This window comes from Aotus nancymaae, unplaced genomic scaffold (genome assembly GCF_030222135.1).
Source record: "Aotus nancymaae isolate 86718 unplaced genomic scaffold, 86718_ANA_hifiasm-v0.15.2.pri h1tg000040l, whole genome shotgun sequence".
Lineage (NCBI taxonomy): Eukaryota > Metazoa > Chordata > Mammalia > Primates > Aotidae > Aotus > Aotus nancymaae.
The window spans coordinates 42,197,819-42,222,568 of NW_026988454.1; the positions used below are offsets into that span (position 1 = coordinate 42,197,819).

At 37.2% G+C, this 24,750-nt stretch overlaps 1 protein-coding gene across 8 annotated transcripts in view; it reads right to left on the bottom strand.

The window, feature by feature from the left end:
* TPD52L1 (TPD52 like 1) overlaps positions 1–24,750 on the bottom strand; it is a 106,654-nt gene that overhangs the window by 13,365 nt on the left and 68,539 nt on the right. For all 8 annotated transcript variants that reach the window (XM_012475712.2, XM_012475715.3, XM_012475719.3 and 5 more), the window contains 2 exons: positions 19,077–19,225; positions 1,775–1,876 (listed from right to left, as the gene is read on the bottom strand). In XM_012475712.2, coding sequence (XP_012331135.1) covers positions 1,775–1,876; positions 19,077–19,225 — 251 coding nt within the window. The remainder of the gene's footprint in view (positions 1–1,774; positions 1,877–19,076; positions 19,226–24,750) is intronic.

A 24,750-nucleotide genomic window follows, 5' to 3' on the forward strand; every position in this document is an offset into this window, starting at 1 on the left:
AGCAGTATCATGCAGGGTTCCCAGGGTTCAAGTGAGCTCAGTATGTAGAGAACCAATTTTATAAACACGGCAAAATATGTTTTCTTGGGTATAACAGGTTATAGCGTTTCCTGTTTTAAAGGATTATTAATTCATTTAGATAAATGTTATAATGCCATTAAAATGATTACAAATTTTATTTGTAATACAATTAGGGGTAATTAATAATCCGGAGGGTTTACCTGTTTATCACACCTGCCTCTGAAGAAGTTCAGTTACTTTTTATTATTGTGATGTTAGTAAAAATGAAGATAAAACAATGTACTCAGATTCACGCATGTGTCCTTGTGAATGCCTAGTTGTTAAAATAGTGAATGTTGTACAGTCCAGTAATTTTTGAAGTAAAAAAATTTAATAATATAATACATAAAGATATATCTATAAATGCAAAGATAGAAATATATAAATATTTGCCTCTCAGTGTCAAAGCTTTTTCTTTTTTTTTTTTTTTTGAGACAGAGTCTCACTCTGTCACCCAGGCTGGAGTGCAGTGCAGTGGTATGATCTGGACTCATTGCAACCTCCACCTCCTGGGTTCAATCAATTCTCCTGCCTTAGCCTCCCGAGCGGCTGGGACTACAGGCACATACCACCACGCCTGGCTAATTTTTGTATATTTTTTTAATGGAGACAGGGTTTCACCATGATAGCCAGGCTGGCCTTGAACTCCTGACCTCAAGTGATCTGCCTGCCTCAGCCTCCCAAAGTGCTGGGATTACAGGCATAAGGCACCATGCCCAACCCAAAGCTTTTTCTTTTTAATAAAAAAGTAATAGTTTAAGAATCTAGTAAAGTAAATACACGCGGATTTTTTTCTAAAGAAGAAATTTCAAATGTACTCAAAAAGTTTTTAAAGAATAGAGGGAAAAATGAAACTGATTCTAAAGAAAAATCCTCCAAGGCATATCAGCCAAATGCAAAATAAACTATGACTGGTATTTACATAAGCAAAAACTAAAAGAGCAATAACTCTATATGTGATAAATTCCTTGTACATAATATAAAAAACTATGGCCAATACTGCATTTTTTTTTCTAGTGCCTCCAGTGAGAACTTTTGGTTAACAAGTCAAAATCAACCTTGATGGTCATCCTTATTTTATATAACAGTGAAATATTGAAAATAACCAAAATGTGCAAGGGTACTTATCTAAAAGTGCTGCTCTAGCTATACACTCATAGGAGATAATAAATTCATTAAAAATGAAGGTGCAATAAATATTTATTAACATACTCACAAAATATTTTTAAAATGAAGAAAGAAAACTACCAGAAGTATATACGTATGGTACCTTTATGGAATAAAAGGATAAATACATATATACTTAACACAGAAGAATATACTGGATGGATGTATACAAATATATAACGCTAGAATAGTTTATCGAAGCACGTTCCATTGAATGCATGTTTTAATTTATCATTTATATTACAGCTAGTAAGATTTTGCTGCGTTCTTTTGAAATCTGTCTCACTACCCTGTATCTTCTGTTTTTACCATGTCGGGTCCTAGTAGAAATAGCAACTCTGGGACCAGGTCACCTAAGCCTGACCTTCAGGCAAAAGTGTCCCAATGTAACAATTTATCTTAGTCATCAATAATACCAGCCATATAACATTTTTATCCATTAAAATAAAAAAATACATATGTTGAGATGAGCAGCTAATGGCTAGTGCTCCCTTTAATTGGAAAGCCAAGGGCTCAGCACCCTTCCCATGGTATTTTCCCACAGTACCTCATGTCTCCAAACTTCTTGCTGATGGCCGTCCCAACGTTGCTGAAAGCTGCAGTTGCCTTCTGCCCTGCATGACTCAGGGTTTCATGTGTTTTCTTGTAGCTAGAAGTAAAACAGAACAACACAGTTTTTATATAATGAATGCCCATAAAAAATTAATCTTCCTTCTCATTCCTTACTTTGAAAATGTCCTTTCATTTCAAATGTCCTGCCCTCTCCAAACATCAACAGATTTAGGAAGAAGAACCACAAAAGCAACTGTTTCCATTCATTGTCTGGAGATGATGGGTTGGCTGCTGTTCATCAGAAGGGAAGTCAGACCATTAAATCTGAATTCAGGAATATAAATACAGATACAAATACAGATCTGAATGTACAGATCTTCATGACAAATAATGGAGCTGCTCAGAGAGTAGAATGTTGTTCTTGAAGTGTATTAGTTCTAAAAAAGATACTTGTCAATGAAAGCTCTAGTCACCAAGGGTGACACAGAAATTAGAAATTGCAGGTTTAGGTTTTGAAGGAAAATCTAAGCTTATACTGTGAATTGGGGTAAAATGACCCAGAAAAAGGCAAAATACAGCTAGTTTTTTTGCTTATTTTTCTAATATATATAGCTGGAAATAATAAAAGCACATTATCTGAAGATAATATATTGACTTTTTTTCAAAACAGTTTTAGGAATATAGTACTGTGGATATTTGTTGATAAGTCTATGTCATACTAGACTTGACTACTTGAGGGCAAGGAAGCCATTCATCTTTTTGTCCCTAGTCACTGAGAAAGGGATAAAGGAGAAACTCAATAAATAGTAGATGAACGAGGGGATGATATCAAAAGGGACAACCTTCTGTGACTGAACTGGGAATGGTGGCACTAGGAAAAGAAAGAGTATGATGGATTACGGGGATAGAATAGATAGACTCAACAAGAGATGGTAAGTGACAAGAGCAAGATAAAAGATTGCCCTGAGGATGTGAGCATCGTGACAGGAAGGACAGTGGTGCTACCTATAGGGCTGAGAAATTTCTGAGTTGGTTAATAAAGTGGGCAACTCTGAGCTCAGATGCACCTATCCCTGCCCCCACTTGATGGCATTTCTCTACCTGCCCTGGTAGCAGAACACAGAAGACAAACTCTTGAGAGCTTTATGGACCCACCCATCGCCTGAGAAACCAGAATACCTCCCTTGGACAATTTAGGGCAAGCTTAAATCCCACTGTGACTACTGCAGCTGGTGCCCTCTTGAAAGCACTACCTCCTGGCTGGAGGTTGATCAACTCAGGCCATTACTTCAACTCATGACAGAGTAACCCTGATTCCAGGAAGAAGAAAAGAACAGCTAATACTGCTGCCTGTAACATCCTGGCCAACCAGAGGTCCCGAGTCTGTTCACATGACAACTTCACTGCTAGTATAACCAGCATTTGAGAAAGCCAGCACATTAAACCTACCTACAACCAAGGATTCTCACAGTCTACTTCACTCCCCTGCCACCTCCACCAGACCAAGTGCTGGTATCCATAGCTGGGAGACCTGAAGACTGGTCATATCACAGGACTCTTTGCAGACATTTGCCAGCACCAGCCCAGAGCCTGGTAGTACTGCTGTGTGGTTAGGCCATGAAGAGAAATAACAGTCATTGCAGTTCAGTTCTCAGGAAATCCAATTTCTAAGGGAAGGGGAGAGCACTACATCAAAGGATCACCCCGTGGGACAAAAGTGTGAACAGCAGGCCTTGAATTCCACATCTTTCTACTGAAATTTCTATGAGAAACTGGAAACTTAAGTTTCTCATAGCAGAGACACAATTGCAGTGCTGGGCACAGTAGGGAAAGTCTGCACCTCTATCCCAAATGGCAGGCAGCCTCTGTGATTGTGTAAGGCCTTGGAGAAAGGGTCCTTGTTCCCCCTGGCACTCCAATGCAGACACAGTTGGGCTTCCCCCAGAGGAATGGAGGCACCTAGAGACACCCTTTTTGAAAAAATCTGGAGTAAGTGCAGCCCCACAGGAGGAACACACTCCAGATTCCAGCTTGCATGAGAAGCAAAGTCACAATTCCTCCCTATTTGGAGCATCAACATTTCCATAGATGAAAAGAGGTGCCTGTCTGATCTGAATAGCCAGGACACTGGGACAGGAAGGAGGCTGTGAGGTGAGTAGCTTTCCTGCTGACCTGGTAGGGGAGCTGAGGTATCTCTGACTATCACCCTGATAAAACCTCAGGACATTTAATTGAGAGCTCCTCCAGCCACCTTCATCAAGGCTTGGACCTCAGCCCACCGTCGGGTAGTACATCTACCCATCCGCCTTAGCCACAACCAATGCCTGCCCTCCTCTCCTAATGGCCTGAAGACTAAATCATCAACTCAGTAAATAAAACAGTGGGAAAAAGTTAAATAAATAAATAAGGGTACACCATGAGAGAATGAGATAAGCTTCAGGAGATCCCTGCCATTCCAACTCCTTAGGAGACAGTGAACTCACCCACATACCAAGAATATAACTACTACAACCAGCATCACGGAAAGCCAGCACACAAAAAAACTTTCTATAACTAAGGATCTCATTCACCTCTATAAGCACCAAGAATTAAATTAGGCTAAAATAACATTAAAGTCTAATCCTTATGAGGGAAAAAATAAATTTAAGTTTAAAAACAAGTCCAATTAAAAATAAATTCAAGAACAATTTTAAGAATAGCCCATTTAAATGAGAAGAAATCAGAAAAGTAATTCTTGTAATATAACAAACTGGGGTGCTATAACACCCACAAAAGTTGACACTATCTCCTCAGCAATAGATCCAAAACAAGAAGAAATCTCCTAATTGCCAGATAAAGAATTCAGAAGGTTATTAGGCTACTCAAGGAGATATCAGAGAAAGGTAAATTGATTGAAAACTAACTTAAAGAAACTTAAAAAAAATAAAAAAGACATCACTAAAAAATTTTCCAGAGAAATATATAGCATAAGGAAAAAACAATCATAACTTCTGGAAATGAAAAACATGCTTAGGGAAATAAAAAATACAGTGGAAAGTTTCAACAACAGTCTAGAAAAAGTAGAAGAAAAAACTTCAGAGCTCAAAGACAAGGCTTTCAAATTAACACAATCCAACAAAGACAAAGAAAAAAGAAAGAAAATGAACAAAGCCTTCAAGAAATTTGGGATTATGTTAAATGGCCAAACCTAAGAATAATTGGTGCTCCTGAGGAAGAAGAAAAATTTTAGTTTGGAAAACTTATTTGAGGAAATAATTGGGGAAAACTTCCCTGGGCTTGCTAGAGATCTAGACAACCAAATACAAGAAGCTCAAAGAACTCCTGTGAAATTCTTCACAAAAAGAACATCACCTAGGCACACAGTCATCAGGTTATCTAAAATCAAGACAAAGAAAAGAATCTTAAGAGCAGTGAGGCAAAAAAATCAGGTAACCTATAAAGGAAAACCTATCAGATTAACAGCTCTTTTCTCAGCAGAAACCTTACAAGCCAGAAGGGAGTGGGATCCTATCTTTATCCTCCTTAAACAAAATAATTGGCAGACAATTAGCCAAGAGTTTTGTATCCAGCAAAACTAAGCTTCATAAATGAAAGTGAGATAAAGTCTTTTGCAGACAAACAGGTGCTGAGAGAATTTGCCACTACCAAGCACCCTGACAAGAAATGCTCAAGGGAATTCTAAACGTTGAAACAAAACTTTGAAATACTCAAAAATGGAACTTCCTCAAAGCATAAATCTCATAGGACCTATAAAACAAGAATACAATGAAAAAAAAAAACACAGTATTTAGGCAACAACTAGCATGATGAATAGAACAGTACCTCACATCTCAATACTAACTTTGAATGTAAATGGCCTCAATGATCCACTTAAAGATACAGAATGGCAAAATGGATAAAAATCCACCAACCAAGTATCTGCTGTCTTTAAGAGACTCACCTAACACATAAGGAATCACATCAACTTAAGGTAAAGGGGTGGAAAAAGATATTCCACACAAATGGAACCTAAAATTGAGTAGGAGTAGCTATTCATACATCAGACAAAACAGCCTTTAAAGCAACAACAGTAAAAAAAAAAAAAAAAGACAAAGAGTGACATTATGTAATTATAAAAGGATTCGTCCAATAAGAAAATATCAAAATCCTAAATATATATGCATCTAATACTGGAGCTCCAAAATTCATAAAACAATTACTACCAGACCTAAGAAATGAGATAGATGGCAACAAAATAATAGTGGGAGACCTCAATACTCCACTGACAGCACCAGACATGTTATCAAGACAGAAAACCAACAATGAAACAACAGACTTAAACTATGCCCTAGAACTAATGGACTTAACATATATTTACAGAACATTCTACCCAGCAACTCCAGTATACATTCTTTTCAACAGCATATGAAACATTCTTTAAGATTGACCATATGATAAGCCACAAAACAAGTCTCAATACATTTAAGAAAACTGAAATCATATCAAGTATCATCTCAGAGCACAGTGGAATAAAACTGGAAATTAACTCCAAAAGGAAGCCTCAAAACTGTACAAATATGTGGATATTAAATAATCTGCTCTTGAATAATCTTTGGGTCAACAATGAAATCAAGATGGAAATTGAAAAATTATTTGAACGGAATGATAATAGTGACACAACTTATCAAAACTTCTGGGATATAACAAAAGCAGTGCTAAGAGGAAAGTTCATAGCATTAAATGCCTACATCAGAAAGTCTGAAAGAGCACAAATAGACAACCTAATGTCACATCTCAAGGAACTAGAGAAACAGAAGCAAACCAAACCCAAATCCAACAGAAGAAAAACAATAACAAAGATCAGAGAAGAATGAAATGAAATTGAAACAAAAAAAAGATATACAAGTTAAATGAAACAAAAAGCTGGTTCTTCAAAAAGATAAACCAAATTAATAGACCATTAGCAAGATTAACCAAGAAAACAAGAGAGAGAATCCAAATAAGCTCAACTGGAAATGAAACGGGAGATATTACAACTGATATCATAGAAATGTAAACATTCAAGGATACTACAAATACCTTCATGCACACAAACTAGAAAATCTAGAGGAGATGGATAAATTCCTGGAAATATATTAATACAACCCCCTAAATGAAATCAGCAAGAAATAGAAACTCTGAATAGACCAATCATATGTAGCAAGATTGAAACAGTAATAAAAAAAATGCCAATTAAAAAAAGTCCAGGGCCAAATGCATTCACATCTTAATTCTAATTATCAGACATTTAAAGAAGAATTGGTACCAATCCTACTGAAACTATTCCAAAAGACAGAGAAAGAGGAAAATCCTCCCAGATCATTCTATGAAGCCAGTATCACCAAATGTAATGCCAAAACCAGGAAAGCAAATAACAAGAAAAGAAAACATATCCCTGATGAACATAGGTGCAAAATTCCTCAACAAAATACTAACTAACTGAATCCAAAATCACATCAAAAAGATAATCCACCATGATCAAGTGGATCATATGATCATCTCAATAGACACAGTAAAATTATTTGATACAATACAGCATCCCTTTATGATTAAAGCTCTCAGCAAAATCAGCATAGAAGGGACATACTTCAAGTTATAAAAACTATCTATGACAAATCCACAGCCAGACTCATAGTAAACGGGTAAAAGTGGAAAGCATTCCCTCAAGAACTGAAACAAGATAAGGATGCCCACTTTCACCACTTCTATTCAACATAGTACTGGAAGTCCTAGCCAGAGCAATCAGACAAGAGTGAAATAAAAGCCATCCAAATTAAAAAAGAGGAGGTCAAGCTGTTGCTGTTCACCTATGATATGACTGTATACCTAAAAAATCCTAAAGATTCATCCAAAAAGCTCCTAGATCTGATTAATGAATTCAGTAAAGTTTCAGAATTCAAAATCAATGTACACAAATCAGTAGCACTGCTGTACACCAACAATGACCAAACTGAGAATCAAATAAAGAACTCAATCTCTTTTACAATAGCTGCAAAAAATAAAAAACAAAATACTTAGGAATATATGTAACCAAGTAGGTGAAAGATATCTACAAGGAAAACTAGAAAACACTGCTGAAAGAAACCATGGATGACACAAACAAATGGAAACACAAATGAAAACCCATGCTCATGAATAGGTAGAGTAAGTATCGTGAAAATGACCATACTGCCAATAGCAATCTACAGATTCAATGCAATTCCCATCAAAATATCATTATCATTTTTCACAGAATGAGAAAAAACAATTCTGAAATTCATATGGAACCCCCCCAAAAAAGTCTACATGGCCAAAACAATACTAAGCCAAAAGAACAAATCTGGAGGCATTACATTACCAGACTTCAAACTATACTATAAGACTGTAGTTACCAAAATAACATGGTACTGGTATAAAAATAGGCATGTAGAACAATGGAACAGAATAGAGAACACAGAAATAAAGCCAATATTTACAGTAAACTGAACTTTGACAAAGCAAACAAAACATAAAGTGGGGAAAGGACACCCTATTCAACAACTGGTGCTGGGATAATTGGAAAGCCACATGTAGAAGAATGAAACTGGATCCTCATCTCTCACCCTATGCAAAAATCAACTCAAGATGAATCTAAGACTTAAACCTAAGACGTGAAACTATAAAAATTCTAGAAGATAACATCAGAAAAACTCTTCTCAATTAAAAAAAGAAAGAAAGAAAAACTCTTCTAAACATTGGCTTAGGTAAAGAGTTTATGACCAAGAATACAAAAGCAAATGCAACAAAAATAAATATATGGGACCTAATTAAACTAAAACACTTCTGTACAGCAAAAGAAATAATAAACAGAGTAAACAGACAAACCATAGAGTGGGAGAAAATCTTCACAAACTATGCATCCAACAAAGGACTAATATCCAGAATCTACAAGAAATGCAAACAAATCAGAAAAAAAAAAAAATCAAAAAATGGGTAAAGGACATTGATATGGTTTGCCTGTGTCCCAAATCTCGTCTTGAATTTTATCTCCCATAATTCCCATTTGTTGTGGGAGGCACCTGGTGGGATAGAATTGAATCATGGGGGCGGTTTCCCCCATACTGTTTTTGTGGTGGTAAATAAGTCTTATGAAATCTGATGGTTTCATAAGGGGTTTCCCTTTTCACTTGGCTTTCATTCGCTCTTTCCTGCCTCTCCTTCCTCCTCTTTCCATATAAGATGTGCCTTTCACCTTCTGCCACAATTGTGAGCCCTTCTCAGTCATGTGGAACTATGACTCCATTAAACCTCTTTTTCTTTATAAATTACCCAGTCCTGGGTATGTCTTTCTCAGCAGCATGACAACGGACTAATACAGACATGAATAGATAGTTCTCAAAAGAAGATATACAAATAGCAACAAATGTGAAAAAATGCTCATGATCACTAAAAAATGCAAATTAAAACTACAATGAGATACTACCTTACTCCTGCAAAAATGACCATAATTTAAAAATCAAAAAATAATAGACATCAGCATTGATGTGGTAAAGAGGGAATACTTTTACACTGCTGGTGGGAATGTATACCACTACAACCACTATAGAAATCAGTGTGAAGATTCTTTAAGTACTAAAAGCGTAACTGCTATTCATTCCAGCAATCCCACTACTGGGTATCTACCCAAAGGGAAAGAAGTCATTATATGAAAAAGATACTTACACATGCATGTTTATAGCAGCACAATTTGCAATTGCAAAACTATGGAACCAGCTTAAATGCCCATCAATTGATGTGTGGGTAAAGAAAATGTTAATATATCTATATCTGTCTATCTTTACAGATATATATGCACATACATACCATGGAATATTACTCAGTCATGAAAAGGAATGAAATAATGGCATTTGCAGCAACCTGGATGGAGTTGGAGACGATTATTCTAAGTGACGTAACTCAGGACTGGAAAATCAAACATTGTATGTTCTCACTAGTGGGAACTACTAAGCTGTGAGGATGCAGGCATAAGAATGATATAATGGACTTTGGGGACTTGTGGGGAAGGGTGTGAGGGGAGTGAGGGATCAAAGACTACACCTTGGGTGCAGTGTACAGTGCTGGGGTGATGGGTGCATCAGAATCTCAGAAATCGCCACTGAAAAACTTATCCCTGGAACCAAAAGCCACCTTTTCCCCAAAAACTATTGAAATACAATTTAAAAAGATAAAAAGTTATCTAAATTGTCATTAGTGATAAGACAGTTAAAATGGTACTAAAAATGTGAAAGCCTAGAAATAAAAACATCAATCATCATTAAAAGATTTTAGTGAGGTGTGATCTTGAAATGGCATGTGCTGCGAATTCTTGAGAAGTCTGCTACTAAAGCAGTGTCTTGAACACTTGGATTCATTAGACTCAGAAAGCAAGACTTAAAAGTGGTGGCTTTAGCCTTAAAAACTAGAGGATTTATTTTCAAATAAATAAAGAAAAATCTGGACTTCCAGCCACAGTTATATTTTTAGGATGCTGACAAAGGTTTCAGTAAGTAGTAACTGGGTAATGAAATCTGTGAAAAGGGCATTAAAAATGGAGTTTAAGGCCAGGTGTGGTGGCTCACACCTGTAATTCCAGCACTTTGGGAGGCTGAGAAGGGTGGAGCACCTGAGGTCAGGAGTTAGAGATCAGCCTGGCCAACATGGTGAAACCCCATCTCTACTAAAAAAATAAAAATAAATAAAAAAAACTAGCTGGTCTGGATGGCACACACCTTTGATTCCAACAACTTGGGAGGCTGAGGGAGGAGAATCACTTGAACCTAGGAGGCAGAGGCTGCAGTGAGCTGAAACTGCACCACTGTACTCCAGCCTTGGCAATAGAGCAAGACTCTGTCTCTAAATAACTAAATAATGGAGTTCATACATTTTGGAAGTGAGGAAAGTATAGTATTATATGCTGATGAAATATTCTTACACTATGGACTGTGATTCAGAATTAGGCTCAATCCAAAGCTTTACTGACATCACAATTCTGAAAAGCATCAAGAAAAACTTTTTTTCCTGTGCAAATCCTTATCATGTGTTTTGGTAAGGAAACAGAACAATCTATTGAATGCCCCAATAGGAGACTAGCACCATCTTTGACCTATCTATTTCTTTCATTCTCCAAATCGAATTCATCAGGAAACCCCAAATAGATGTGAAGTCTATTCTCTGCTTACGCTACTCTTCACCTTAGTTCAACCCACCATCATCACTCACTGGGGCTCTTGCAATCACTTCCTAACTAAACTCCATACTTCTGCCTTACCTGTCTACAGTCCTTTTTCAACACTGCACCAAGAGGGACTCATTAAAGCATAAAATTGGAGTGGGTCTCTGCTCAAAACCTTGCACTGGCTCCTCATATCACTCACAGTGAAAAGTCAAAGTCCACCTGGTGGGCCTTCTGATGGCCCTACACAGCCTGGTCCCCTCTCATCTCTTCTTACTCCTTCAGTCTGCTCCAGCCCCTGTGGCCTTCTCACTGTTCCTGGAACATACCATGCCCCCTCCTACCTTAGGGCCTCTGCTCTAGCTGTTTTGCTTTGTGATGCCATCAAATTTGGCAAGAAAAGGGTTGTGCTGTATTTTAAATGTCCCATTTTGAAGAATTCAAGACTTAAGCCTGCACCCTTGGGAAGACTGTAAAAGCAAACTTTTTCTATCCAATCAAGGCCAGAGGTCCCTGGGGCTTTGACCACTTGGTGCCTGCAGAATGGACTGAGCCCTAGGGAGAAGGGAGTGATAAGGGGAAAAAGGAAAACAGGGAAGGGTGAAGGAAAGGAAGAAAGTCTATTGTGCATCCACCTGCCACTGACTCTGCGTGGCCTGAAAGGTAACTCAGGAGGAAAGTAAATAAATAGTCTGCAATTTCTGTGGCCTTCGCATGAAGTTGGGACTGGCTACCAGTTAGAGAATTCATTCTTGTGTTGGTTCCACATTTCTTCAAGAATTCTTACAATTAGACCCAATATTTACTTTTCTTGTAAGCTGTTCCATGTAGTTTAACTTCATATATTTGAGAATGTTTTGAATTAAGAGTTGATTTTTTAAACACTTGTTTCTGTGTGTGACATTCTGAATTTAATGCATAATTTAAATATAGCTAGCTACAGAGAAGTATATATAAAAAATAGGTGGTAGCTATGTTGTGTTTTAAACACATTTCTATAGTAAAATAGGACATGAGCATATACAGTAATCTGATTTTTAGTGTGATATTAATATTCACTAATATTAATTAATATTAACATTTGCTAATATAAATAATTAACTACCATGAAAAATACAACTCTATTTCTATGTGAAGTTTTAAAGTTAAAATTCAGCTATATGGGTAGTTTAATGCAGTGTTAAAGATTTTACGACTCCTTATTTCTGAGAATTATTTAATATTAAATCTGAAGGGCACTGGAGCTGAATCCCTTCAGATTATAGATGATAAAACTGAGGCCCAATAGAGTTATGTGACTCTTCGTGACACAGGTGAGGCTAGAGCCTAGTCCAGGGTGTCTGCCTTCCATTAAAATGTCTTGTTGTTTTGAAGATAACAGACATTTGAGGTGAGTTGGGTCAGCTTTCTATAGCGTCAGTGTTCAGGAAGGGAAATAATACTGTATTTCAAGAATGCTAAGATGCACATTTTTCCCACATTTTTACACCTCTTCTCTGGGCTAACCATCATATTCCATATATATATATATATATATATATATATGGAGAGAGAAAGAGAGAGACATGGGGTCTCACTATGTTATCCAAGCTAGCGTTGAATTCCTATATTCTGGCAATCCTTTTGCCTCAGCCTCCCGAGCAGCTGGGATTATAGGCAAGCACCACTGAGCCCAGCTAACCATCACATTTCTTGAAAACAGTTAGTTGCTATTTTATTACTTGGAAATCAACAATTGAAAGAGATTTCCAAAGGGTAAACAGTGAGAAAGGGTTATATATAGGGAAATGATTTCCAGGAACAAAGTAACCAGGGACCCCACGAGAAATAGGCCACTGGGCTCCAAGTACTTAAAAACACAAGGAGCACCACTCACACCATCGTCTAAGCCAAGCTTGTCCAACCCGTGGCCTGTGGGTCGCGTGTGGCCCAGGACAGCTTTGCATGCAGCCCAACACAAATTCATAAACTTTCTTAAATCATTATGAGATTCTTTTTACAATTTTTTCTTAATTTTTAAAATTATTATTATTTTTTTAGCTCATCAGCTATCCGTAGTGTTAGTGTATTTTGTGTGTGGCCTAAGACAATTCTTCTTCCAGTGTGGCCCAGAGAAACCCAGATAGTGGACATGCCAGGTCTAAGCAAATGGTGCCTGCCTCAGGAGTTATATATTGCTTGTGCCGCATCCTGATTGAACTTGATCTTAAAATTGCATGAGTAATATAGATCCCCATCCAGAAGCTAGGAGCCTGTGTCTTGGAAAAAAAGCACTCCTATCAGCCCAAAGAAGTTGGGGTGTGTGTATGTGTGTTTTGTAGAGAGTGTATCACTTGGTCACTCAGGCTGGAGTGCAGTGGGGTGAACACGGCTCACTGCAGCCTCCATCTCCTGGGCTCAATCAATCCTCCCGCCTTAGCCCCCCAAGTAGCTGGGACTACAGGCACGCACCATCATGCCTGGCTAATTTTTTGCATTTTCTTAATGCAAAAAAAGATGGGGTTTCACCATGCTGCCCAGGCTGATCTCAAACTCGTAGCTCAAGCAGTTCTCTCACCTTGGCCTCCCAAGGGGCTAGGATTATAGGTGCGAGTCACAGCACTCGATGCTATATTGCATTTTACTCCCTTTGTTATGCCATGGAATTTGGCACATTCTTAATACTTAAAATTGTTTTTCAATCCTATCATATAAAACTATGTGCTATAATATTCAAATAATGAAAAACAACTTAAATACTAATATTCTGATTGACTTGACAATCTTGTAATTTAAATGGAAATAGTATTTAGCATTTCAGATTGCTAGTTCTCTTACTTTAAGCTAAATATAGGTTCACCATTGCTGACTTACATAATTGATAAAGCACAGGAACAGTACGTTTTCCTTAAGTAAAAGCAGGAATGTGTAAGATATCTTCAAGCTCCTGTCAGTTGTGCATTAGGTGGCAGAAACATTGAAAGTATATGCTTCAAGTCTCTGTTCTGTGCCTGTCCTCACTTCAGCTACAGGAGCAGAATCAGGAGTTTCCAATGTGAAATTCCTGCCTCAGGAGAACAATTGAAGCTTTCAGGCGAGAGAAAAGAAATCTGCCCTTGAGTGTTCTAAAGCCCTTCTAGCAAACAACACCCCTGTAGGGACCGTATTTCCCAATAAGGCTCAAACCTGGCCTAGGGCTGAACATTAGCTGCCATTACTTTCATAGTTAAACATTTGCCTTTCTTTGGCAGCAATGGCAATGGCAGCTAATTTTTTTAAAGCAATGGCAGCTAATGTTCATAGAGCATGTCACATGCATTAAGTCATTTAAGACTGTTCACTGAGAGACGTTTGGTTTTGAGTACATGTAAACTTCCTCTTTTTCAGTGAAAGTCAACAGGAAAGTGGGCTTTACTTTTCAGACTCAGTTTGACTGGAATGGATAGCATTTATTGGCAAGGACAGAGTTAGCTGTTTGGCCAGCACGCTAACTTAGGTGGATCTTCAGTAGTGTAAGGTAAGGGTCTCTGCAAGCCAAATAAAAGGCATTCTGTTGACTTTTCATGCAAAGTCCGCTTGACTTATTTTACTAATTTGAAAATAAGTGTTAATAATCAAAAGGACAAAGCATGTTGTCTTTTAAATTGTTTTCACTTAAAGCATTTTTTCTACATACAACTAGAAGAAATAAAAAATTCGTCTTTGTATAAGAAGATATTTTATAGCATGAATATGTTTCCTCTTATGAGATTTAAAAGCAAGTATTCCTTTAATGGTTGAATACACAGCATTTCACCAAAGATGCAAAAAATCATTTAGGATTATTTTATTCCAAAGGCTCCCTAAATATGTTATCAGAACATAAATTTACCACTTGAATCTAGAAAAAAAGAATCTATTTCCTGCCTTATGTAATAAGATGAAAGCTTGAAGGTAAAAAGAATGAAAGAATGTGAGAGACCGGGTATGTACGTCTTTTAAAATTAGGTCTTTAATCTTCACTGGCACTCCTGAACTCAATAGTGCTACAACCAGGCTCCCTCATAAAAAGAGATAATAAGAATTCCTTATCATAATGTCCTGGAAGTCTTAGAGCACAAAATCAAAGAGTAAATAAATCATAAACTAAACTTCAACGTTTGAGCACTGTGCATTTTTAAAATGCTGAATGTGAAGCTTTTAGTCCTCTTTATATAGGATAAAGTTATTAATCTTTTTAAAAATATGGAATAGTTTAAATTCCTTTCTAAAACCTCTGCCCTCTGTCGACTTACCATTTACACTGTGGCACATTCAGAGGAGTTTATTAGTGGGGATATTTTATGGGTTAGCAAAGCATAATACTTGTTGAATAAATGAAGCCCACTGCTTTGAATAGTCCACCATAAAGGTGCACTTCCTGATTCTACTGCTGCCTACACAAGAGATTTAACTTCTCCTCCTTCTTCACCCCAAAGTCACGCACCTCTCCCATGTGTCCCTGAAGTCTAATGACAACATAAACAGGCAGCAGAAAACCAAAAGAGGGGGAGGACTTTTTGTATGTTCTCAGATACAAATCCAGGCAAGTAAAAAACTATGACAAGAACAACAGCAACAAGAAACCATGGATACTGATGATCTCTTGACCTGCCCCTATATTCCTGGAATCTTTCTGTAAAGGAGATAATTTCAGTCTGCTGTGTAATTATTCCTACTTATCAAGGCCTATTTCAATTTGAATCCTACTGCAGACTGAAATATGCCAAGATCTTTCATTAACATACCATAGATTTTCTTTTCATTATAAATCAAACTAAATAGGTCATGATTGCTTAATCAGTATGCAAAGTATTGCCTCTGGGAATCACACACATCCTCTGACAGCTACAATTTTTTTTTAGTGCTTTGAAATCTAATTCTACCCAACCTAACCTGATCAACAGCTCATCATTTCTTCACATCAAATTTTTCATCGTATGAGGTGTAGATTTTGTCCTGGAATGGGTATCATGAACAACACTAAGAGCAGGAGTTTAATTAATTCAGAGGGATACAGATTTTGTTGTCGCTCCTCCAAACATATAATTAAGGCCCACTGCCTTCCCTCAGTAACTAAGAAGAAAGGGTTGGAGACAGACCCTTTCTACATAAGAGAAGACTTATGTCTACTCTTAAAGAGGGGGATTGGTTCTTCCCTACAAAGGAAAGTTCACTTCAGTCTGAAAGGTTAGTGAGTTCATGACCATTTATATTTATTAAGTAATCTCCAAGGAAATCTCATGTAGTCATCTAGCGCTCGATGAATCCCAAATGTCCATTTCTGCCTTAAACTTTTCCACTGAGTTGTCCTCTCAGTCTATAAATTTGTTTATATACTGGGCATTTCAGACATTATAGAGCCAAAACAAATTCTTGGGCTTCTCCTCCAGACTTGTTTCTGAATCTTTCTCACAGCAGCAAATAATCACCTGATGCCTACAGAGTGTCAGATGCTGTCCTGCAGGCTTTACAAACGTTAACTTACTGAATGAATTTTCACTACCTATGGGATCGGTATTAAGATGATCTGCCTTCATGAATGCAGCAAGGCCTAGATTTCAACCCAAGCAACCATGAGACTAACCACAATGCTAGTAAACAGTTCCAACGCTCACTCATGTCTAGGTCTAGCCCAAGTCAAAGACCTACTATCATCACACTGGGTCCTACTATTGCCTTCATCATCCAACTGGAAACCATTGTTGGTCTGTTCTCCAAATCCTTTCTATCCTCCTTGTCTATAATTTTGTCAAACAGACAAACAAACAACAACAATAAAACTCAAACTCTGTCTTCCTAACTAGACTCTAAACTCCACAACCCCAGGAAATAAATCTGGGCTACTCATCCAGCAAAATGCTTTACATTAAGTAGACCACCTGGCTATAAAACCAACTTGTGGCCGGGCGCCGTGGCTCCTGCCTGTAATCCCAGCACTTGGGAGACCAAGGTGGGTGGATCACCTGAGGTCAAGAGCTCAAAACCAGCCTGGTCAACATGGTGAAACCCCGTCTCTACTAAAAAATACAAAAATTAACCAGGCATAGTGGTGGGCACCGGTAATCCCAGCTACTTGGGAGGCTGAGGCAGGAGAATTGCTTGAACCAGGGAGACAGAGGTTGCAGGGAGCCAACACGGTGCCACTGCGCTCCAGCCTGGACCACAGAGTGAGACTCCATCTCAAAAAAAAAAAAAATTGTTTTTCAAACATGGAAAAACACAAATTAGACATTATCCCCTGTGAGAAGAGGCTAGAAACCTTCCTTGAACTTGCCAGTTCTATTTCCAGTCCCAGGAGGAATATGAATCTCTCCCTTCCCTGCCCCAATCAGACCTCACACAAACTTGACACTCCCTCTGCTAGACATTCCCACTTCTCTGCCAGGGACCTCTCTCCTTCAGCAACAGAATTGCCAGCATTGCCCTGCCTTTCATTTGATTAGTTTACTTTTGCAATGTGATTGGGAAGGCCAAGAAGGAAGGTCTTCCTGGTTCTTATACCCCACAGGGAAGTTCAGACCAGTGTAATATGAAGCCCTCAGGCCTGGATTAAACACAGAGGTGACCAGACCCAGAGAATTAAAGATTGTTCAGCCTTCCACTGTCAGGGCCATTAGTTGGTATTGGCCACCAAAGTGGAAAGACAGTGGCCAAAACTACGAACAGATAAGCTTATTTAATTTAATGCCTAAAATCCAGTTATCCTTTCAGGAGATTGTTCATATGGTGTTGCAATTTATCTTTTAAATTGCTGCACATCAATTTGTGATTTCTTATTTTTTTCCATAACTGTCATCATTAGGTTGGGGAAGGTTGATTAGCTTGTGGAGATAAACTGACAAGCTCCCTGGCTCCATCCTGCCTGACTCTGGGCTGTGCCCTGAACCTATCTGGTTGAGTTCTTAGGGTGCACAGGCATATAACCCAATAGGACTGCTAGGCCATATTTAGGGGAAGAGAAACATTCTCATTCTTATGGAAACTAAGAAAGTTGGGGAGATATCATGCTCATTTTAGACCCAACTCCTCATACCAAGGCCATTTTCACATAAGAGCAAAAAGTCTTACACCTTAGTTCTTAGGAACCAGCAGGCAAAGTTGGCTGCTGGCAAAACCGAAATAATTGCTGTCAATCATTGGTACCTCTTCCTACTATCAGGTCTCTCTATGTCTAGGAGAAAGACAGAAAAATCGACTCCTACTTAGGTATTAGGAAAGCAATATCTTTACCTTCCAAAGTGTGATAGTAGAGAAGAAAATGCATAACCCAAAGACAATTTCTTGATGGTGAAATTTGGGATTAAAGTTAGGGCTAGGGATTAAAGCCTCTGTGATTTCCTCACCAGCCCCTAACCCCCAACTCACAAAAAGAAGAAAAATCACATCACATATGTGAGGTACTCCCCTTTGGTATGAGAATCCCTGGCAGGTAAAATATTTTACAACATTAGAAAAGTACCATCATCATTAAATATTTCATGCAACTTAAGAATAATCTAATAAAAAAGGTGTGATTGTAGATTAATCAAGATTATTCTGTACCTTGCCTAACACAAGACAAGATGATAATGGTGAAGCCAAAACCATTTCTATTGGTCTAAACCCAGCTCTAAATATTCCCTAGAATAGTGAGAATGAAAAATGCAAAACAAAAGATCAGAGGTACAAGGTTTTCTTTGTAAATCAATTGCCAGCAAGTCATATTGAAACTGCCAACCACTTTTGGAAGACATACATAGTGAGTGTCAAGTGTGCTGAGGAGAAAACACCTTCCCATTTATAGTTTTTATAAGAAAAAGTTTTTAAAAAAGTATATTTAACAAATGTTTAAAAATATAAAGAGAAAAACATTTAAACAATACAACCTAGTGAAAGTAGTCTGACTGAAAATAGAGTTTCAGTGAATGAAGTTTTATCTCATGAAGCTACTTTATAGTCTACTTCACATGCAACATACTTAATGATTATTCATATTTCTTTGCTTTGCTTCTAGAGAAAGTATTTTTTTCCTAGCATCATGCACCAAATCAGCCTTGTAGGAAAAACATAACACAACAGAGTGAGGAACCAGCAGGCTGAGTTAATAAAACACTGTTCGTATCGTACTTACGCAGTGGTAGTCTGCATGTCATGCCAGCTTTTGCTGAAGTTCTGTTTTAATTCATTCATCAGGTTCATGCCGAGTTTTTGTTTTATCTCAACCAGATGCCTTTCTTTCGCTGACAAAACTTGTCGTAGTGTTGTAATTTCGTCTTCTAGCTACAAGGAGGAGGGGAAATGGTGGGGGAAAATGTCAGACAAGCAAAAAAGGATACTTACAGAAGCTCTGGGTATTCCAAAGCAGCCTCCGACCCTCCTAGTTCTACAATCCCACGTGCGGCTTTGCCAAAAAAATCCCATACAGGTGATAGTCTTAATGTCTCAAAGTAGAAACAGGATTTTTCATTTTAATCATTATAGAAGTAATCAATGCTGCTTGTTAAAAACAAGTCAGATTGTACAGAAAAACATAAACAAGAAAATAAAAATCACCAGTAACCTACTAGGAAATAGCCACTGCTTATTTTTCGGTTCCTAAACTTCCAAATGTTATTTATATAAGTTGTATATAGACATAATTTTTAAATAAAAATTGGTTTTCTACTGTACTCTTATTTTATATAACTTCTTCTCAAGTGTCACTAGTCAGTGTTTATTTTTATTTTATATTTATTTATTTATTTATTTTAAAGAGACAGTGTCTCACTATGTTGACCAGGCTGGTCTTGAACTCTTGGCCTCAAGGGATTCTCCTGTCTTGACCTCCCAAAGTGTTGGGATTATAGGTGTGAGCCACCTCGCCTGGCCTCAGTGTAGTTTATTTTTTGCCAACCACACACAGTTGCATTGGTGCAGGAATACAATTGGCAAACAATAGGGTTTTGCCAATCTAATGCCTTAAGAAAGGCAGGAAAAAGGGAGTAGAGGATGTATGTAAAGGAATGATTTGTGGTGATTTTCTTTTTAACAGTTTTATTGTCCTATAATGGACATACAATAAGCTGCAATCATTTAAAGTGTATATGTATAATTTGTAAGTTTTAATATATGTATCTACCTGTGAAGCCATTATCACAATCAAGGTAGTGAACATATTCATCACCTTTTAGTTGCTTTTTGTCATTCCTCCCTCCCTCTTCTATCCTCTCCCCCAATCCACCCTCACCAGACAGCCACTCACTTACTTTCTTTCTCTAGAGTTGAGGTTGCAGATATTTCCTAGAACTTTATATAAATTGAATCATAGAGTATATACTCATTTTTGCTTGGCTTTGCAGCATAGTTATTTTACATTCATCTATGTTGCTGCATTGTCAATGGTTCTTCCCCTTTTTTCACAGAGTAGTATTCCACCGAATGGATATACCAGGTGTGTTGTTTATTTACCTATTGAAGGACATTTAGGTTTGGCTAATGCAAATAAAGCTGCTATGAACATTCATGTATAAGGCTTCGTATGGGCATATTTCCTCTTTCCCCTGTGCTACAGAAAAGCAGATCTCTTCAGCACTATAAAATTGCTCTTGCAAATGTAATTTCTAACAAAGGAGCTCTGTAAAGTACTCAGATTTTGAAAAGCGCTGTTTTATCCTGTGAAGATAAATCTGAATAAAACACAAAGTCTTTGATTTTAATTATTCGTTATACTGTATAACTTATTGCTCTGGTAACGGTGCTTACATTTACATCTTTGTTTTTTGAAAAGTATAAATGCTTGTGACATTTTCTTGTTAATGTAGAAAAGAATCATTAGAACTACCTTAGGATTCCATACTCATGGAGGTAATAAAAGTCTGTCACTTTAGTAGATTTCTTACTAAAATTTTTTTAAAAGGAGTAACTGTGGCTCATTTACATGTAAAGTGTCACTCTACTTTGGACCACAAGCTGCATCACACCAACCCTGACAGCCTGTCAGTCATCTTGCAAATGCGTTCCTTGGATCACCAGAAACATAGCTCCTAGGAAAGCAGCTCAAGAAAGGCATCTGCCTCTGCAAAAACAAAACATGCCAAAAAAACCAAAAAACAAAAACCCACCACAGTCTTTTACTAGCCCCAGTAGTGAACAGACAGGAATGGTTCTTTGAAACTTTACATACACAAATAATGACATAAGCAAAACAAGCAGAAATACTGAATCACAAGCATCTTAAATACCACAGTAAGAAGTAACAATATCTTGGGGTTTTTAATATCAGGAAAATGTCCTGGTAACTTAACATTATACATTTCTTTATGTTCATGGAACATTTTTTATATGTACATGGAAATCTTTCTAAAATGAATTACACATTCTACAAACATAGTATAATCAATAGAACCTTCTCTTTCCTTGATGAGCAAGAGTCTTCAGTGTGCATACGTACACTGATCACTGCAAAAGGAGTATATTCAGGGACCTCCAAAGAGAAGAATGCTTTTAGGCTCTTCATTAAATGAGAATACACTATTATTTTAAAATTAAACCCCTCCATTCTTTTGTTATCATGGCATATTTCTCTTTTTCATCTTTATCAATGTGTCCTCCTCCATTTAATCTGCTGCCCAAGATTTCTCATGGTTGTATCTCTTGCTCTTTTGCCACAGAAAATCCTTGGGGTTCATGTCAGTCTTTTATTTTCTATTAAAAAGTCCTTCTCTGCTTTCTTTCATTTAGAGTGACTGAAATTACTGGGAGTCCGTTTTTTGTTGTTGTTGTTGTTGTTGTTGTTTTGTTTGTTCCTGTTTGGTTGGTTGGTTTTTGGTATATTGAGTATTACTGTATTTTCCACTGTGTAAAAATATAATGGGAAAAATTTTAACTTGCTGAAATAAATTACAGATGTACACAAGGAGAAAGAAGCTTGAACATCTTAATAGTCTCAACCTCACAGCCATAGAGTCCCATAAGTGTATTAAAAATCACAGGGGGCTGTGGATTATTCATTTGTCATCTGGAGGTGGGGAGTGAGTAAAGGATTCAAAATTACTGTTAAATTTTTAATAAAATCTTGATCCCCAAAAAGTGATAGAGAGAAACATAAAGTGACCAACTTATCAAACATCATTCTAAAAAAAGAAATATAAAGTCCCATACTGAATAATTTAAAAATTCAGGCATACTTTAAAAGGTGTGTATGGGGACGAGACCTCTAATAATGAAGACATGGAGTCAGCTATTTAAGTTGAGTGTATTCTCAGGTTCTATAATAATATTCTAACAATGCAATATAAAGACTCATACTTCTTTAATGCAATATAAAGACTCATACTTCTCAAAACATTCAGAATATTTATCAGACATCTAAATATATGCCAAAAACTCTATTAAGCAAATACCCAAAGTTGGAAAAACAGGCAATCTTTAATTACATTAACTTGTAAGGTTCCAAAGGGTCAACCACTTCTCGTTGTACAGAGCCAAGAATCCTACCACAATGAGGTCTTTAATTACAAATACCTTAAAGGCTGCTGCTGCTGAACTTCAGTCCTTTATTTGACCAAGATCATTTGGTCTAGTTATCTCAGTGGTTCTCAGCTTCACTTTAAATAAGATAGCATATTTAAAATTCAGATTCCCAGGCATCTGCTGCCTTTTAAGGCCCTGAGGGTTCAATGCCTTAGATTTGTTGGAGGCAGACTACTTATGTTATTTAGCAAGCACCCTCAGATATTCTAATGCAAGAAGTATGGAAACTCTATGTCGTGAGTATTTCTGTAAGCCACATCAAATTTGGAATGAGATGAAGTGGAAGTAAATCACATTAATGAATTAAAGTATTTAATATATCTTTTCCTTTTAATTTAAAATAGTTATTTCTTCATTACAAGTTAATGGTCTAGTTCTTTTGTTTCCTGACTCCCTAGGAGAAAATATTTATGCTCAAGATTAGATATTTAAACTTGATTATTTAAATATGAATTAACAGGAAAATAACAAGTGTTGACAAAGATGTGGAGGAATTGGAACCTTTGTACATTACTGGTAGGAACGTAAAATAGTTCTGTTACTGTGGAAAACAGTTGGGCAGTGTCTCAAAAAGTTAATTCTGGACCCAGCAATTCCACTCTTAGGTGTAGCAAACAAATACATGGACACACATGTTCATAGCAGCACTATTCGCAATAGATTAAAGGTGACCACAACCCAAATGTCCATCAAGAGATGGATGGATAAATAGTAGATAAATAAATTGGAATATGATTCAGCCATAAAAACAATGAAGTACTAAATCATGCTCAAAACGTCAGGCTAAGTGAAAGAAGCCACACACAAAAGGTCACATACTGTATGATTCCATTTACATGAAATATCAAGAATAGATAAGCCCATAGAGACAGAATGAAGCCTGATGGCTGCCAGAGCCTGGGAAGTGGGACATGGAAGCAACTCCTTAAGGAGTGCAAGTTTCCTTTCAGGATGGAGGAAATATTTTGGAACCAGGCGGATGTGGTGGTTACACAACACAACATTGTGAGTGTACTAAATGCCACTGCATGGGTCACTTGAAAATGGATACTTTTATGTTATATATATTTATCTCAAGAAAAATGCAAAAAAAAGTGAACTAACTAGTCTGAATTAGCTAATGAATTGCTTCAGTATGAAATTCCTAAAAATTTTTTTCTATTTTATCTGCTAGATTACATAAAGTTTCTAACTGCAACCCAGAAGAAAAAATACTTTCATAAACTAGGAATCATCAGTATGTTGTTGAGGTCTCATGTGCACATGGCTTCAGGTCTGCCTCTCTGGGCTACTCTTCCTGCCTTTGGCTAAGAGACCCAAGATTAAACTGCAGATACTGTCTGGGAGGGGCGTAACAATAAGATGTTATGGTTATGAACACATTAGCCATCCACCAGCTTGGTCTAGAAAGAGTTAAGGTCTTGAGGAAGGAGCTGAGAGAGAGAGAGGCCCAGAGCCTAAGGTACTTCTTTGCAAGTTTAAGACACAGTTAGATTGAGGGCACTGTGTGTCTGGGACACACACACACAAAAGGAAGAGGAAAGAGCCAAAGGAGAGATCGAGGCAGCGTGAAAATAGGCTTTACCTACTTAATAATGCTGTCTGGTATTTTTCCTATTCTTATTAATGCCTATTTTTTCTTAAGTCATCTTATCTCGGGGACGTTGGCAGTATTCGATTGTTATATAATCACAAATTTACAGTACTAATGCCAAAACTTCATCCTTTTCAAAAGGCAAGACACATTATGAAATACTAAACATAAAATGCAGCTTAGTGAAATTAAAGTGGGAGTGGGATGACAGAGGCACAGAATTATTAAGGCAAGTGTATTTAAAAAGAGAGAGAGAAAGAAAACCCAGATGTGTAAAGACCTCAGAAAAGCTCTCTGGTAATAAGACTAATGAGAATAAATATCTGAAACAAAAGAGTACTTCTTTATTTATTGACAAGGTTTGTTTAAAAAAAAAAGCATATTCTACTTTTGGCATTTACAAATAGAAATGTTCATTTAAAATACAAAATAATTCAAGCTAATTATAAATATTAACTACACACCTTCTGTGAATGAACCACTGCACCAGATCACAGGTTAATATTGGCTTCACACTTGACGAACTTTAAAAAAGACACATATTGCATGACCACAACAATAAAGATCAAGTTATGTCAAAAGAGAGTTCTCTTTTTTTGTTGTTGTTGTTTGGTTTGTTTTTTGAGATAGTCTTACTGTCTCCCAGGCTAGAGTGCAATGGCACGATTTGGCTCACTGCAACATCTGCCTCCTGAGTTCA